Here is a 19,043-nt window from a genome sequence, read left to right as displayed (position 1 = left end):
AATAACTAACAAGTAAGCCACCAAAATGCTACAAGGACATGACTAAAGCAAATATTCAATTATGTGGCATTAATTCCACAATGCGAGAGGCTACAGCTGAAGACCGCTGGCGATAGCTGAGATAACGAGCTGATATCACCAGGGTTTATCAGCAAAAATGACTACTACAAAAGCCAACAGGGGAAAATAAATAGTCAATAGACAATTCAGGAAATTCCACCAGTGACCCCTGCAGCCACCAGTGTGCTGTGACAAACTAATCAAACCAATTTCTCTCCAAAGAAACCATAAGAACTAACCCTTATCTGTCAAACTGATAAAAGGTTTAGTCATTATAGTGAAGAGTCACAAAGTACTTGAAGCAACTGAGGAACTTCAAAGGTGCAGGAGGCCAACCCAGTTTCTTCTTCAGGCTTGAGAAATAAAGAGAAGTAAACAACCTTCACTCAAACTCTATGGTTGTTCAATTTAATTCAAAATGGATGTAGGAAACTGATTCCTTTACTTAAATAACTTGCCCAAGATGCTCCTGAAGAGGAGCAGACAGCAGTGTTCACTATAGCCAGAACTCACTGGTGTATGATTCCAGTTTCCAGACCTCTTGGAAAAATAGTTATCAAATAAGGCGGGTGAAAAACACAGTAAAAATCAACTTTTCACTTCACAAAAACACTTGCTGATATTAATTCAGTCCCTAATATATCTAGATTTTTCTTCTCAAGAATATCAGCTGCCTCTTTGGCAAATCAAGTGATCTTTGCTCATTATACAAGTGGGAAGAAAGTTCTCAGGGAATCCTGTTGTTTTTCCCAAGGCCTTGATGAATACGTCAAGATGGCCAAAACCACAACCAAGAAACACATCCTGTCACGGCTGCATTTGCCATTTAGTAAGCTGCTCTGATTAAGAGTTGAAAGAGAGCCTGCAACTATGTAATCAGAATCAGTTGCTTTTCTATTTGAAGAAGGAAAAGCTCCAACACGCATACAAACACGTACACATGCGAGAACTTCTCAGTAAACAGTGGTGTGAACTAGTTCAGGAAATCAGTCAAATACAAGACACCACTGTCACACAGTCCTGGGTGGTTCTGCAGCTTAGCTTTTTATTAGGGAGCCAGACAACGGGTGACTGGAAAAGTAATCAGATTTTTTCTAAGTGACTTGACTGTGTCTATCTCACTTTTTCAAGCTATTATGGTATCTAAAGTGTGTCACTGTTTTCCTGGCTGCTTCAAAGTAGTTCCCTCTTGTTGGAAATGGAGACAGAAGTGAGTAGTAATTTCAAAAGCACGTGGCTCCTCCTATGGCCTTATCATTACTGGAATTTTCCTTTAATGCCAAATACTTGATCATGATGTGTTACACTGGAAAGGAGGCAAAAAACATCCCAGAGCTTCAGAGGTCATCTGGAGGCCTTTACTGTCTAAGCTCAGCAGGACTCATTACAGCTCTTGCCTCCTAAGAGAATCTATTTGGTTTCAGAAAGGCTGATATCTTCTGCTAGTTAACCTCTGTCAGAGCTACCTCCTCCTGCATTCCTCAAAGACAGAGTAAAGGAAGGGAGCACTTGCTGTCTCTAATGAAGGTTTAAGACTTCCTTGATGCAAAGTGCACTCTACTACTCTAACTTGCAGGACAAAACAATGGATAATCTAGTTCAGCTTAGGAGCTTATCTACCTTTACTCCTTTAGAAACCAAAGAAATAATACAAGCATTCCATCTTACAGCTGCCAGTACTAAGAAACTTGGCAAAAATCATGGCCATTTGGTGGTAACAAAGCACCATAGGGCATGCAGAGAGAAAATACACATTGCTATTAGAAAGACTTCAGTCTCACAGAGAGGTAGCATACAAGCGGGTGTACCTTCAGAAATTTTATACACATGAACAAATATTCAAAGAAAGACCAGTGAGTTTCAGTGGTATAGTGCATACTTCCCACTGATACAATATATACAGAAGAGCCAAGAGCAAAATATATTACTCATGTTCTATTAATATCAAGCTCTACAGCTCTTCCTTTATTATGGAAAAATAAGATAGGTAGTATCAACAATTTCTTTGTTAACATCATAAAACAAAAAATTATTTCAACTGAAATTATTTTCTAGCTAGCAGAAGTTTGCTTTCATAAAGTATTTTCTTTAATAGCAAAAAAACCCTCTTAATAATTAGAAAAATTTAGTAATTAAAATAACAGCATTCCATATTTTTATACAGTAGCCATCACATTACTACTTTATTTGATGTCTTCACTTGCCTAATACTTGACAATGACTGCTATTAAGAAGTAATGGGAAAGTTTCCATTTTCCACGGACAACAGACATTTGCTTTGAATCATAACACGAATCTTTTAACCAAGATTCACAACTGGATCTAGGTAATGATCTTCCATTTATGCCTCTAAAATCTGTAACTTTAAAATATCATTATCATTTTAAACAAGGATTTACCATTATTTTGGACATCAACATTGAACATTTGTTCTATTGTTGTAAAAACATAAACATGCTATACTTCACCTACATCATGATACATCCACAGAAAATCTCCAAAACGATAGCTTTGTGACTATATAATACAGATAATTAGTCTTCATAGGCTTTAGAAACAATTTCAATTACATTACAAATTTCTATGTGAAATGGAGTAGTTTATAAAATTTTGCCTTAATTAATTTTCCTTCATGTGAGAAAAGGAAAAGATAGGGAGGAAGCAGTGGCCCATGGGAACAAATATGAATTGTGATTTCTTCTGTTTTTATACAATATGTATAGGCCAGAATTTCTTTAAAAATGATTACAGAATATAGGTGCCCCTTCTTCTGGCTTTTTAATTTGAAACAAATCTTTCTGGATTATTGTCACTCACCATGTTCTGAAAAATAATATCTACTTTCAAATGTTTCAGTGGAGAATTTTTTAAAAAATAAAGCTCCAACATACACATATGAAAATCCTGGTTATACATTATATACAATTCATATTAAAATAATATCAACAACAACCAAGCTTTTTCCAATAGTATTCCAGGGAGTATTCTCAGTTAAAAAAGCAGAAGAAGAAGAAGAAAAAGAAAGGAAGATGAAAAAACATATAGAAATTATCAAAGTAAAATTTTACAATAAAACAAAAACAATGCAATATACAGCAGGTGCTCTCATCTGACTTAAGAAAGCCTGTAATGGGCCTTACAAAATATTAACCTTGTGCTGGACCAAGGCAGTCAAACATGTCTTAAGAGCTATTCCATAGCTTTATTCTATCCACTACATGATCTAAGATTTGGAACCATTCTCTAGAATATGTTTGTCCTCTCACCTATTTCTTTCTAGGCCAGTATTTAAAACACAGAGCTAGTCTTAGAAAGCCATACACTGGTGTTTGAAATCCAGTTGGTCAAGGTTTAGCCATTTTAATAGAATAATCGTTTATATCACTGATAACAAGTTGGCAAAAACCCTTCTAAGTAAGAAATCCACCTTGATGGTAAGTTAGAGAAGATTTAAGAATTATTAAAATCAAAGATAAATTGCTGATGAAGGCCTTATTTTCATGTGACAGAAGATCAGAATGATGCATACTAACAGAACAGCTCCTGTCATTCTGTATGCAGTTACGTCTACAGTCCTACTTGGCTAAAAACTTGCCTTATATTCAACTATTACAGGAATTTATTAAACACTGATGACCAATAACTTCAAAAAACTGCCCTTGTCTTATTCTAAGCCATCAAATTTTAATTTTCTTTTAAATAGTAATAATTATCTTTTAAATAGTGTAATTATGGAATTGTGTTTAGAGAGGAAGATTGTGTAACCTTGACTAAAAAGCTGATACTTGGTGTTAATTCCAATATTTATTCATGGAAAATTTAAATCAGGCTAAGCTGCTCTGAGATCTACAGTGAATATTATCATTTATCATCATGAGACATTTTTCAGACACTACTGATGCCTCAGCACAAATTTAATGAGGATTGAATAACTTGCAGATGAGTGAAGTGAGCAAGTTTACCTTTACTAAATAGCCAATTACTACTAACGATCATAATTCTGCCGTTTGATAACTATGCAAATTACTGAGCATGATATATCTCTTTCAGAAAGTTATCCCCATATTTGTTTAAATTCCTTCCATTTTCAGATTTTAAATAGCTCTAGATGTGTCTTACTGCATACTTCTGACTCACTTTCTGATGTGTTTGTCACAATAGTATGTTATTGCCAAACTCCAATGAACTTTTCAGGAACCATTTAAACATCATGATTTCTAGGAAAATAACTGTCTGAGGAGAAAACACATAACTGAATCTTGAAAAGCTTTGGTCCCTGAGTGTTCACACTTCCATACCACTCATATTTTTACAGGAGGCTTTCAGATAGTTTGCTTCTTTTCTGCATCATTATCAGTAAAAAACTACTTACTGAAAATAACATTAGCTATATGGAGACAAACCACCCATTTCAGTTACTGCCTCACAGCTTGGTTGATTCTATATTGGTTCTAACTGTGCTAGATAACTACACTTTTGATTTTTGTGATACTTTACCCAGTGGATGACACATTATAAGCAAGGGAAGGCAAGCTTCATTGTCTTAAGTGAAGCAGTATCTATTAGACACAAATGATGAAATCCAGATGTGACTGCTACTGGAGGTGATGCATTAGGTCCCAACAACACTTAATTCTCCTATTGCTTTCATATTTCCCTGTTGTGGAGTTGATTCTGAAAAGCTATGTAAAACTGGGCAAACTGAGATAACTACAGCATTTCCAATTTCCATCTACAGAAAAGGATAATAATAATTATTCCAGTGGAGTTTAAATATCCTTGAACTTTCCTCTTTGTAGAGGCCAGTCTTCTGGAAATTCAGGTTCTATTCTCTAGCATCCAAAATGAGTTGAGTCTCATGTCCTGAATGTAGGGAAATGGTTAAGCAGCTGAAATACAGCAGTAAAGTCAGACTGTGAGAAACTGTAGTAAAGAGACTAATTCAGAAAAAAAGAGATGTCAGCTTCACAACAACCAAACATGAGAACCTTAGATAAAAATGTCGAAACTCATCTTTTGCCATTAAAACATACAGTCCTCCGGGAATACTTTGAGCTGACAATGGAAAATGGTACCATGAAAAACTCGCTAATTAACTACGACAATTACTAAAGGATGCTTAACCCTGAAAACAGTGAGTTAAAGGAAAAGTTGCAAGCAGTTTATACAATCAAATACATTGTTCAAAATTCTTCTCATCTTTTGATTATGCTTACTACAACAAAATTAAATCTTCTCAGAATTTACTGCACCATGGGAAGGAAATTTTTATTTGGAGTTAAATCCCACAGTTGTGAGCAAGCTCCCAAGAGAAGTAATTGCATTTTTTAAATGAGTATACAACATTTGAATATTAGTAGGAATTATCAACTAATCTTATATTACAGAAACTATTAATTAACCTTCCATTGCTGCTGTTTTATCCTACACTGCAGAAAAACTCAAATTTTCCCTTTCATAATATTTTGCTTACTCAGTCAAAGAAAAAATGTCAAGCTTCTTTTTGCCTTAGAATGAGAATAGGCAGTCTATCTATTGTATTCACTTTCGCATTCCCTTAATAAATTTAATTTATTTTGAATGAAAAAAAAATTAGACATTAAATTATTGGTGATAATTTTAGAACATATACACAAATTCAACAGTGCCTTGACTGCACACCACAAATGCCTTCATTTAGTCCCTTTCTTTAGTACCAAATGAACCGTCTCCTCATCTTTTTGAAAGGAGACATTCTATTGATTCCCAATTTAGGACTGGAATTATGAGAAAATATTGATACACATCATCATCATACAAAACATAATTTTTGAAGAGGCTGTGGAGACAGCAGCTGCCTCTGCCCCCTGAATCCTTCCAAAGCATTAATGTTTTGTAGTTTTCGAAACCCGATGAAGAAATGGTCCTAAATTTGCCCCAGAACAAGGGCTTTGTATATTAGGAAATGATCTACAAAGTCCCACATTGTTTGTATGAACAGTAAAGACTTTCTAAGTCCTTCCAGGCTGTAGTATGTACTGATACTATTTTAATGGTCTGTAATATACACAGCAGCTGTTAAAATTTTTTTCTTTTCTCAGTACAAGAATATCAAAATGGAGATGAAAACAGACCCATATTCTTATTTCCAAATGTTACTCTGACACATCCACTAATCCTAAAAGCTCTTTTTTCACATAAGAAAAAGATTTTAAAGCCTTTGATATTAATCAGAGAAGTCAAACTCCAGCATAGATATTTCAGATTAAGGCATAGTTTTCACCTTACAGCTCCTCTGACTACATTTGTGAACTCCACAACACTATCTGTAACAAAAACAAGCCATCTAAAATGAAATCTCACCCCTTAAATCATTATGTTGAGGTTTGAGAGGAAAAGGTAGACAAAAGAAAATCAAGCAAAATTTCAGAGAGTCTCTGTGACACCTGATAGCACATTTAGGCTGTCTCATAAACGCAACTGGACAGAGATAGGAATGAAAGAGATTTTTTTTTTTCCTTAACTAACGGAACAAACAGCACAGATCATAGCAATATTTCATTAGAGATTCTGATAACTACATGATCATTTAATCCACGATACACCTTTGAAGTGCGTATGCGTATTTGTCTACCACTGCATAAACTGCATGTGGGATATCTCAGATTTGTATCATCACACTGGCTCAGGACATACTTCATTTAAATAAAGACATGCTAAGCAGGATGTCGCCTTGAAGAAGTTCTAAGCCTTGAAATACAACACAAGTCTAGCTTCCAAATACTAAAAATCTATTTCTCATCTATATCTCAAGCCAGTTAGGTAACTGTCATATTGATACTCCGTCAGAAGCTATTAGATCTGAGGACCTCCTGTGAGGTATTTTAACAGGCATCAGGAGTAATAAATAAAAAAATAAATAAATAATTAGAGAAATCATTGCCATTTGTGATTTTGTTATTTCCATTTCAATAACATTTTGAAGATTATCTCATGTCAAAAAGCAGACAGACAGAATGTGTTCCAAAGTTGCAGAAAGTAAAATATCAAAAGAAGTTTTCTGAATTAAAAGAATTACCTTTCTCTCTCCTTTACTAGCAATTAATTAGAAAAAAATGTGCTTCCAGCAAAAACAAATAATTTTGCTCTGTCCAGGTCCTACATTTATTGAAAAAACCCTTAAGTGTATAACCTATATTTGCACATCCTTCTTGAAACAAAACACTAAAAGATAACACAGAATATTTTGATTCATAGCACACATCCTTATATTTTTCACTCAATATTAGTGTATCACAAAGGTAATCTTACACTGCTATTTTCTTTTTAGCCATCTGGATTCACTTGAAACATTACATAAAAATTTTGCAAATCATCTACTAGCTTGATATAAATTTTAATTATTACTCATAATTGTCTTCTTTTATCCTCTGATGGTAAAGGTAAGCTAAGCTACTTAAAAAATATTATACAATCAAGGAAATGCTGCATATTCTAAAACCCAAAATATACACTTAAAAATGTTGTTTACTAACATGAACTGATTTGCTTGTAATGGATTCTTATTCTGTTAAGACATGCTGTCTGGGTGGATACTGTTGCAGGGACACGTGTCAGAGATGTGGGTAGGGTTTCCAGCAGTTTAAACAACACAGCAATCAAACCCTGAGCACTTAACTGCTGAAAAACTGAAGCTGACCACCCATGAACAGGTAATTGTGACACTGTGCTACAGCTAACAAATGAATATAGATAATATTGCTAAAGAATCTCTTGAGGACAGCTGTATTACCAGCGGCACGTAAGAGTTTTGAACCCCTTCCCTGCCTCCCTCCCTCTCCTACCGTTATCATGGAGTCATGATGAGCTGTTGACTCCTTCCTGCGCTGCAGCGCTGGGAGTCCCCACACACTTCGAGCACATGCGCGTGCACACACACTCACCCCTTTTCTCTGATCTTTGGATCTCATATACCACATATATAGGAAATTAGAGAGATTTATGGTATTTTTGCAGAGTAGAGAAGTATACATCCCTAGTACGTCCCTGTCCTCAACTCGTTGACAGCCCGTGTCAAATGAAGTGGCACAGAAGCAGGAGCCCTTCACGTGGCAGGGGGTTGCCAGAGGCTTAGCCTTCTGCAGTGAAATTATAGCCACCTCCACAACTGCTCTCTCTCAAACTCTCTGAACTTCAGTTCATATCTTGCTAGTGACTGCACTTCCAGGAAACCAGAGCACAAAGTGATGTTGTAATCTGAACATCCAAAGACAGATGTCAAAATAAACCAGAACCTTGAATTATTAAAGCAATCCCCTAAATGGATAATATAATTGAGCTACAGTTGACATTACAGACTTCCAATACCGTTACACACTCAGTGAATAAGTTTCTGTATTCTACACTACTTGTAAATGACCGGTTTAGAAAGGTCCCAAGTACATGCCTCAAAAGAGCACGTTATAATAATCTAATTCCAAGGTGGCTAAGACCCAGACAGAGAAAACACAGAAACCAGACTTAAGAGGTACAGAGAGATAAATTCCGCAAATGACATTAAACAATTAGAAAAGCCTGTAGTGAAAATTGAAGAACATTCAAATGGAAAAACTGTCTGAGGCTCCAAAAGGCTTTGTTTCTTCAAATCAGTTCCTATCCTATCCAAATCAGCTCCTATCTACTCACGACACATTGCAGCCGCAACAAATAATATCCCATTATCAGTCACATCAAAGACAGCAGACAGATCTAACAGTTGCAGTATGGATATGTTGCTCTCAGCCATAAAGTGCTATTACTACTGCAGTATAATAACCAGCTTTAAAATTAGGAAATGTTTTCTTTATGATATTGGACAAAACCTTGCTGTACCTGTCATATGTTTAGTAACTTTCCCCAAATGTGGTAGTGAGAATCATTTCACTAGTGATACAAACTTAAGTTGCAATTTTAAGATGATAGTCCTTGCCGCTCACTTCTAGAGATTTTTGATCTGCTACATTAATGACAACGGTCTTCACCCCTTTTCAGGCAGGTGAGTTTAGCCCTCCCCCCCTTTTTTTTTTAATCTACAATTATACCACTAATAGCAAGGTACACACTTCTCATTTCTAGCTATTACCAAAGAGAAGAAAATGCTTCTCCCTTACACAGCTGCAACTTCAACAAGTGTTCCTCCTGAAAACTCAAGGAAAATGCAGCACATAAAATTGTCTGTAGAAGAGCACAGGTAGTTGCAGTCTAAAATGAGCAATTTAGAACAGAAAGGAAGGTCATAGCAGGTCATATAAGTAGTCAATTCAATCTTCTGCAGATTAGCGAAGTTCACCACCCAAAAACAAGCCTGCGAGCAGTTTAACATACACTGATGTGAAAGCAAAGAAATTTTTCTTCATTACAGTGAAAACTGTTTTGTCTTGTTTTCATTCCTGCTGTAATAGTGCGTTGGAAAAGCACTGGCATCTCCAAAATCAGTATTCCAGACATTCTCTTGTTTTATCTCTTGAAAACAGAATGTAAACAGTAACCTGCAGGAGTTAAATCAGTAGGGAGAAACATTTGAGAATTGCTGCTTTATTAGCCTTATATGGGAGGTTTCTGTAGTATCCTACACATCACTGATATCACAGATATTTGGCAGCACGCTATGTATTTTAAAGCCTTCGTGACGGTATTCATTTTCCTCTGTCTCTTTGGACAAATCCTTAGAACAGATTCCTCACAGCAAATTTAATTCACATGAACGTGAATTACAGTTATTAAAGTTACCTGAAGTGTATACTTCTGTATTTCATCCAGAACAAATTCCACTTCTTTTGAGGTTGTTAATGAGGCAAGATTCCCACTTAAATTGTAGCAATATAGTTTGGCATTGTCATAGCTTTCACGACTAGAATTTATGCGGAGGCAGGCATCTCCAATATGACTCCATCCTTCCCCACACAGATGAGCTAGTATAAAAAGTATAAGATTAAAACTGATTAAAAAAAAATAAAAACTTAAAAGAGAGTCTGAATTTCATCTTCTTCAGATGATCATTCAAAATATATCCCAGTACTCAATTTCCCTTTCCATATCACATAAAAATTCTAAAACAGCAAGCAATATAACTTTGAATGATTTAATTACAGCAATAGCGTTTTATGAAAAGAAACTTGTAAAAACTTACGACATACTTCAATAAGGCATATGTTAAGTTTCAGGGTAATAATATTATTACACTATTTCTGCTATTCACACTTGAGCAGAACTAAACATTAAAGACTAGATTATGCACATAATTAATAGAGCTTTAGCTTTCAGTACTAAGGAAATAAATGTCCCTAATGTCCTAGGGAAATAAAGAAATCACTTTATCTAAACATTACCTAAATTTCAAAATTTGAAAACAAATTTCCTACAATTAAAAGATGACAAATATATCTTATCTTTGCTTTATCATATGTTAGTCTATCTATAAACATAATCAGCACGATAGGAAATTCTGATAACTGAACATTTTAGGAAACATTTCTTCTTCAAAATATTTCAGCATCAGTCAGATGCAGATAACTATTAAAAACAGACTAAATAATTCATAGCAATTATTATAGTTAATCTCTACACAGATTACACAAATGCTGTTTAAAACTGCATGAAATAAATGTATTAAAGCTATTTAATGAATAATTTCTGCAAATAATTTTTCACAGAAACTATTTGTAGACTGTTCGTTACAGGTAGCTGCTGTCATAAAAACAATTCTGTTCATTAACTTCAGTTGGACAAGAAGATCAGATGGGGCGTTTCCAATATCTAACTGCATATATCATATTCAGTTATGAATATGAATTACAGAATAAATATTATTTCAGAATATTAACATTCACCTTCTGAAAATATTTTATATCAGCATTTTAATATTCACTGCTTTCATAGTATTCATAACATTAGACAATCTAGAAGTCAGGCCTTGGGCTCTATCTGCACAGCACAATTCAAGTACAACCATTTCAATGGAAGACAAAAACCCAGCTAGCAAAAATAACAATAGCAGTGAATATATAGCAGTAAAGGATTCAGAATGGCAATTCAGCTCTTTCCTTAGTGACCACCACAGGCTGGAACTCATCACTAGCTTGTGCAGAGGTGCACACCATCATGCCTCCATTAATAGTGTTACTTCTCCTAACAAGATTAAAGGTAGCAGAGCTATACCAATTAGTGATGTAATTACATCTTCGTTCACCTGTAGGGGCGTACTCAGGAGGGTAGAGTTAGCACATGCAAAAGGAATCTAGTCTTCTAGTTGAATGAATGTTATCTGGGAACAGTGGTGGAGATCCATCCAGCTCTGACAAGGATTACAAAAAGCAGAGAAGCAGAGTCCCATGCCAAAGCTCTTACCAGGTAACGCCTGGCACTCTTGCTGCCGCTGGTCCCACTGGCAGTTCAGGTGTAGTGAGCAGCTTTTACAGCTGGTCAGTTTATTGCAGATCTGTTCATTTCTCACATGACATTTGGTGTAGTTTTTTACCGACTATGAAAACAAAACAAACAGAACAGTATATTGTATCTGAAACTGCCAACAAACCAGAAGTCAGAACTGAAATACACATTTCCCCCAGAAAAGCAGAGCCATCTAGAAGTTAGGTCTAATTTAAGCTCCTTGTCTAGGTTCCCCTTTCAGTCGGTGGAGAACAAGAAAGGCATCTCTAGAGGACAATTCATCCCAGTTGCCTTAGGCTTCGGATAACTCTGTATGGGACAAATAGCACTTTGAAGATGCCACTTCTCTCTACTGAGCACAGGAAAGGCTTAAACAACTAAACTAAATCTCTATTTCTTATATAGTTCAAGGATATGTTCTCACCAAATTATTTCATTCTCCAGTTATCTGCAGGTTAATCAAGCAAAACAATCAAAAAGATTATAAAAAATAGAGCAAGATGCAGGTGTAAAGTAACTACACTTCATTGACAGAAGGTGCAAGATAATGCACTATATTATTTTACCTGAGTTAAGTGAAACAAGCAAAAATTGGAGTTACAGACAAGTGATTATAAAACACAAGAAATACTATTTCAGGATTTGTCAAAAATTCCAGTCACTTTATCTTAAAGTTTTAACTACAAACTTGTATTTAAGATACTTGGTATAAAATGCATAGGATCTACAGGGTACTGTTTTGGCAAGTCATGACATAAAACCAAGGATAACAGTATTCCCTTGGTACATTTGTGTATAAGAAAAGCAGTAAACGCTGAAGGAATTTATCTGATTCTCTTCTGAAAAACTAAGTATTGCTTTTTAAGTTAGGCATTTTGAAAACTTTTTTTTCCCTTTAGTAGTACTTTTAAGGTGAGACATAACTATTGACATCTTATTTAATAAACTATCCAAAATATGAATCAATTCATCTATTTATCCATTAGACTGTCTCAGCTATTTTCATTTGCAGGTAATAACTAAAAATAAGTCCTAATTCAAAAAATCATTATTCTCACCACTGAACACAAACTCAAACAAAAACATACTTCCCCAACAGGCTCCCAAACAATACCCACATAAGACCACACACAATGGTGGTCAAGTTTCTCCTCGTCAGACTCAGAGTACGCAGTCTAGGCAAAAGGGAAGAGCTCGTTTCCTCCTTCTTAGGAGACATACTAACTTGCATAACAAAAGGATATACAGGAATACACAATACATTTAATTTACAGGAGTTACATTTCTGGCTGCTTACCAAAGCATTTTACTAAAAGTTCCTATTTTACTTAAATGTGAAGGCCAGTCCAGCTACCCCAGGTTAATTAAGCACAGATTACATTTGCATGGGAAGGGCACAAACATAACACGAAAAAGCAGAAATACAGCTGCCTCCAGCTTTGGTTAGTTCTGACTCTTCTATTAGCTCACCCTGTACATTTGGGCTGCTGAGTTATTATAGGCAAGTCAAACAACAAAGAAATATATTTCATCTAAAATAGAAAAACAATGTGTTGAGATGGTTTACTTTGATAAAATTCAGAGCTAATCTACCCATCAGCTGCAGTGGCATTCAGACATATCCAAAGTCTTAAAACATGCCCAAGTTTACAGGTGCCTAAAAGTTTTGCACAAATGCATGTATCTGTCAAATGTCAATTTCTGATTATAAACAATTACATATACATTTTATGCCAGAAAATACATGTTGTCAGTTTATTTAAATTACTAATATTTCTTCAGATTTCAGTTATGTAACTAGAGGCATCCATCCCAGAAGTTAAAATCATACAACTGCCAAAGAATATTTTATAAATACTTTCTCTCCCTAATAACAGAAGATGTTCATGCTGAGTAGCAGAAAAGGATTGCACTGAGGTAGCATGTGTATGGTTTACTTGACAATTTTAGTTCCTTTCCTTCCTAATACATATTTTCTTCTGAAATACTATAAAGCACATTTAAAGGGGCAATATGATAATAAGTTAACACAGTTCTAGGTACTGGAATTATGATGATAGTGCATCAACCTACTGCAGTCAAGAGGGAAAACAACCAACCTCTTTTTATGTAGTTTTTTTCAGGAAGTCCTGGAATAATGCAATTGTTAAAATGAATTTTCAGTCTCACACAGGACCAGCTTCATTACTGCTGGAGAACACTGCTGTTTAGGGGCCTGTTTGGTGCCTTTATTGGGCCAGATGCCCATCAGTGAACATATTATGAAAGGTACCCACTATTTTTCTGGTCTATGAGAGAGGCTACCGTGAAGTAAAGAGAAACAGAGAAGCTGTTCTAGGAGAAGGCATCTACACAACTGTATGAAACAGAGGGAAAGGAAATGTTGTAAAGTAATAGGATGTCTATCTGGACAATAAATACACGCAAACAGTAACGCATACAAAACCTCTGGCACAAACCTACATTTAGTTTCACTCAGTCATAATGGTTATTCACAAAACTGCCTGAGAGATGCTTTACAATGAATTTTAGATTACAAGTAAGCACCATCTGCTCATTTTCAGTACCTCAAATAATATTCCCTGTTAACACATCATGATCACAATGTCAAAATCCTTAAGCATTCTAATTGTTTTGAAAATGATTTATTCCACAGTAATATTACATACAGATTGCAGTTGTCTAATTAAACCAAGATATTTGTTCTATTACCTTCTAATTGTGAAGCTTGTTGTGCACGTTATTTAATGTTTAAAATAAAATTCAAACTACCACTGACTATTCTATAATAATGTTTTCTGTTGTATTCCCTTATTCCCAGCACTTATTTCCCTTAAATCCAATTTAAACATTGCTTCCCTGAAAATCTCATTAGTTCAATATAAATATGAATCCAATAGGTAACTCATATTAATACAACATTAAGGTTATAATTTGAGCTACCAAACCCAATGAAATTCTGAAATATGACAGCCCATCTGTTACTGAAGTCTTGTATTGCTGTAAGATACTTATAATGTTTACACAAAAAAGTGTGAGTAAATCACGTTACATATAAAGTTTCCTACTTATATCTGATTATTTAGATTTTTCAGTTCTGACCTTGATATGGTGTATACAGGCAGATTTATGAACTGCAGTGATTTTCTACATATCCATTGTAGAATGAAAGTATTATTTTATCATATAATTTCACTAATTACTATTAAATGACATACCTTATTTTCCTCCTTTTAGATTTTTCTAGATACCACTAAAATCTTGCGGTTTGTCTAATTTAATTTTCTAATAGATTATCTAATAGATTTTCCTCTATTTCTCTAAAACTACTGCCAAATCTTACTACTGGGTATTTCTCAGTCTTTATTTTCCTTTTTTCACCATGTTAATTTTAATCTTATTTATAATTCCTTCTGCTACTTTAAAAAGTATTTCTCCTTGATTGTTCTTTGAATTCCTCAACTGCAGGCAGATTGCTATTGTTACTATTAGTATTACTGTAGCATTTAAGGATTACCATCATGAAACAGGATGCTATCTTTCTGGAAGCCATGCAAACATATTACAAAAAGACAATGATTCCTTTCTTTAAGTCATTGTTAAAAGTATAACTTAAAGGTAGGATTATACTTATCTTTGGAGCATACTCTGGTACCCCTTGTTCCTCAATAAGATGCTCTTTATCACACCCTTCATGGCTTCTACCAGGTTTAGTCTACATTGCTTAGATATAAAATAATTTAAAATCACATAGCAATTTGTGCTTTACTTAAGAAAATTATATCAACTGGGGCTTTATTGTATTGTATGTGCAGAGACTGACACATGAGAAATTCAGAGAATTCTACTGGAAATACAGTTGTGGGTTTGCCACAGTTATAGATGGAACATGTAGCTGTTTTTGCATCCACAAACAGCATGACTTCCAAAAATGCAATACAGACTGGATGCAGGAGTGCCTTAGCTATGCCTCTTCCTGTCACCATCTCCCATGTGTTCTACTTCAAAAAATATGTCATATAGCCTGTATGCTGACCAGAAAAGAATTACATCCATGTGCTACTGCCTGGTGTTCTTGATCCCAATGGGTTAGGTGCTCTCAATTTATTCAGCCTGCCTTATGTCTGCTGTTTTGTTACAGTAAAAGAGTATCCAGAACAGAAGCTGAAATGTTATAAGGAAAGAGGTTTTTCCTATATTTTCCAAGGACTGTTACAGTTTTGAAAAGAAAACTTTTTCTCTCAAAATCAATACTGCAGACATTTTAGAGGGAAGCTTAACATTATACTACTGCTGCACATCAATCCTTCAAAAAAATTTTCTGTAAGTAATATGGAAATAAGTAGTATTGCAAATGAAATTACTTTATTTGAAAACTTCTAGTGTGGTCAGTTAAAATTATAAATATATATATAAATGTATAAAATATATTTAAATATAAATATATAAAAATATAAAACAAGGATTATAGACCAAAATAGCTAGATAAGCAATGGAGCATATCATTACAGCTACCCTCTCTGCAGTGACAGCTTCAATTTATACTAGAGACAAGAAAGTAAGCAGAGATGGAAGCGATTTCTTGCTAATTGCCCAAGTGCTGGCCTTTCAGGACCACTGTTTCAACCTGAAGTAGAGATCTCATTGTCTCCCATAACATCCGCATAGGGAAGCTGATGAAGTACGAGATGGATGAGCAGACAGTGAGGTGGACTGAGAGCTGGCTGAATGGCAGAGCTCAGAGGGTTGTGCTCAGTGGTGCAAAGCCGTGTTGGAGGCCTGTAGCTAGCGGTGCCCCCCAGGTTTCAGTACCGGGTCCAGTGTTGTTCAACTTATTCATCGGTGACCGGGATGAAGGGACAGAGCACCCTCAGCAAGTTTGCTGATGATATCAAACTGGGAGGAGCAGCTGATACCCCAGAGGGCTGTGCTGCCATTCAGAGGGACCCAGACAGGCTGGAGAGATGGGCAGAGAGGACCCTCGTGAAGTTCAACAAAGGCAAGTGCAGAGTCCTGCACCTCAGGAGGAATAACCCCTTGCACCAGTGCAGCCTGGGGGCTGGCCTGCTGGAAAGTAGCTCTGCAGGGAAGGACCCGGGGGTCTTGGGGGACTGCAGGCTGACCGTGAGCCAGCAGTGTGCCCTTGTGGCCAAGAAGGCCAATGGTATCCTGGGTTGCCTTAGGAAGAGCATTGCCAGCAGGTCGAGGAAGGTGATCCTCCCCCTCTGCTCAGCCCTGGTGATGCCGCATCTGGAGTACTGTGTCCAGTTCTGGGCTCCCCAGTACAAGAGAGACATGGACCTACTGGAGGGAGTCCAGCAGAGGGACTGGAGCATCTCTCATATGAGGAAAGGCTGAGAGAGCTGGGACTCTTCAGCCTGGAGGAGAGAAGACTAAGGGGGGATCTCATCAATGTGTATAAATATCTGAAGGGAGGATGTAGAGAGGATGGGGCCAGACTCTTTTCAGTGGTGCCCAGTGATAGGACGAGAGGCAACAGGCATGAACTGAAACACAGGAAGCTCTGCCTGCACATGAGGAAAAACCTCTTTACTCTGAGGGTAACAGAGCACTGGAACAGGATGCCCAGAGAGGTTGCAGAGACTCCTTCCTTGGAGATATTCAAAAGCTGTCTGGACAGGGTCCGGTAGCCTGCTCTAGGTGACCCTGCTTGAGCAGGGGGGTTGGACTAGATGATCTCCAGAGGTCCCTTCCAACCTCGACCCTTCTGTGATTCTGTGTTAGAGTTTGTTATGGAGACAGGAAAGGAAAAAAGAGTCATGTTGAGGTTGTAAAGAAGCAAACACAGATTTGTTTTGTTAAGCAACTACTGCAAGCATTCCTCATTGCTTCCCGAAGAACAGGGGGAGAGAGGAGGCAAAGAAGTGGGTTGCAAAATAGGAAAAAAAGGAAAAAGAAGGCAAAAAACATGCCTTCAGAATTCTTTGAAATTTTAAATATCAAAAAGAGACCAACACATCATCCAGTAACCATCTAGATGTATAACTAAATTTTTTAAAAAACTTTTCACCTACAAGCCTAGCAGCACTTTAGCTGAACACAAATATAAGCATCATGGTACCTGTCTCAACCCCGCTCACCTTCCACTTTCTCAAGCACAGAGCTTAAAGATGGCTGACAAGCAGGAGGCACTCTAGCACTTCCAGGGCTTCAGTGCAATAACACTTTTTAAGTGTACCTACATGTATGTAGGAAAGCAAACTTCAAAAGTAAAACAGACTTATGGCCATTATGGGGACTAAATATACTTGCTATATTGCTGTTTAAAAATGATTACTCTCAATATCTCTCTCCCACTTTATCATGAATTATTTTGCCCCATTTCTGAGGAGCAAAAAATAATTGATAAAACACAGTTTTTTGCTCTGTAAAATTTAGGTTGTTTCTGGTCTTCTTTATTACAGGAAGCTTTGCCTTCTGTTGTAACTGGCAGGCCTTCTTCAGTCATTTTATCATTCTATTTGTCTCACAGGTCAAAATGATATGCCTTACATAGGATGCCCACTCCCTAAGGAGTAGATCAATTGCTTTCTCTTCTGTGCTACTCTCAAGAAAAATGACACCCTGTAAAGCAGCTGTAGCTTGAAAAGAAGTAATCTCTCTCCAAGATCCTTTTTTTTTTTTTTTTTTTTAATAAGAACTGGGAGGTAAAATTATAAAAAATTGTAAAATTAATTTTTTCCTGTGACTATTTCCACTACAAAATATTAATACAGTCAATTTTCTGAATAATGGAGCCAGTAAGGTATTATCATTCTTTCAGGATAGGAGTTAATGCCTTTTATGTCCAGATGTGTAAAGTGAATATAGCTTCATAAAAAAAGTTAAGGATATCCACATCTTGTCTTCTTCCTCTAACAGGAAATAGGTGAAACGCATCAAAATCAGTGAGAACAGGGATGACTATTACCACAGAGAATAAATGGAAGTGTCCAAGTGTGAGATCAATATAATAAACTTAAGGACAGTGAACTGCTGGTGAAAGTCAGTATAATCTACTCCGTAAAAGTCAGAAATATACTATAGGCAGGACACAGAATGTTTCATAAAAAGCAGAAGGAAGGAAGCTGTGGGATGGAGAAGAAAGGAAGAAAGGAGGACCTGGAGCTGACAGAAAGGCATTTTTCGAAGAGGAAAGAATGATATGTGGTGTTTAGAGGTACATGTTTGCAGTGCTATTAGGTTTCACAGGTCAACCAGAAATTCTTGCTTAAACTTTCATCTTTGATGCACAGGTGTCCAATGAATGGGACAAAAAGAAGAGATACATCAATGATATGAAATTTCCTTCTTTGTGACAAAGTTTTATACAATATTCTATCTTTCAGAGCTGAAAACAGCCCTGAACTAGATGCAGGAGGCTTCACAGAAGAGCATAAAAGAGTTATATAGGTTGTTAGCATGTTGTGTTACACAAAGTCTTTACTCTGCATAAGACAGTATTAATGGGGGGTTTCTATTCTCTTTAGCCCCTATGGCAAACCATTGTATGTATCTGCACACTTTTTGAATAGCAGAGTAGATGATCTTGCCACTTTTTAGTGTCTATTGATCTC

The 19,043-nt window shown here is 36.2% G+C and overlaps 1 protein-coding gene across 5 annotated transcripts in view; it reads right to left on the bottom strand.

Moving 5' to 3' along the window:
- The window catches only part of ATRNL1 (attractin like 1), a 567,608-nt gene that overhangs the window by 427,969 nt on the left and 120,596 nt on the right, over positions 1-19,043 (bottom strand). For all 5 annotated transcript variants that reach the window (XM_026096163.2, XM_026096166.2, XM_064514272.1 and 2 more), the window contains exons 15-16: positions 11,425-11,557; positions 9,808-9,989 (exon numbers count right to left, since the gene is read on the bottom strand). In XM_026096163.2, the coding sequence (XP_025951948.1) occupies positions 9,808-9,989; positions 11,425-11,557 (315 nt within the window). The remainder of the gene's footprint in view (positions 1-9,807; positions 9,990-11,424; positions 11,558-19,043) is intronic.

The sequence above is a fragment of the Dromaius novaehollandiae genome, chromosome 6, assembly GCF_036370855.1.
Source record: "Dromaius novaehollandiae isolate bDroNov1 chromosome 6, bDroNov1.hap1, whole genome shotgun sequence".
Taxonomy (NCBI): Eukaryota; Metazoa; Chordata; class Aves; order Casuariiformes; family Dromaiidae; genus Dromaius; species Dromaius novaehollandiae.
This window is presented reverse-complemented; position numbering and strand designations above follow the sequence as displayed.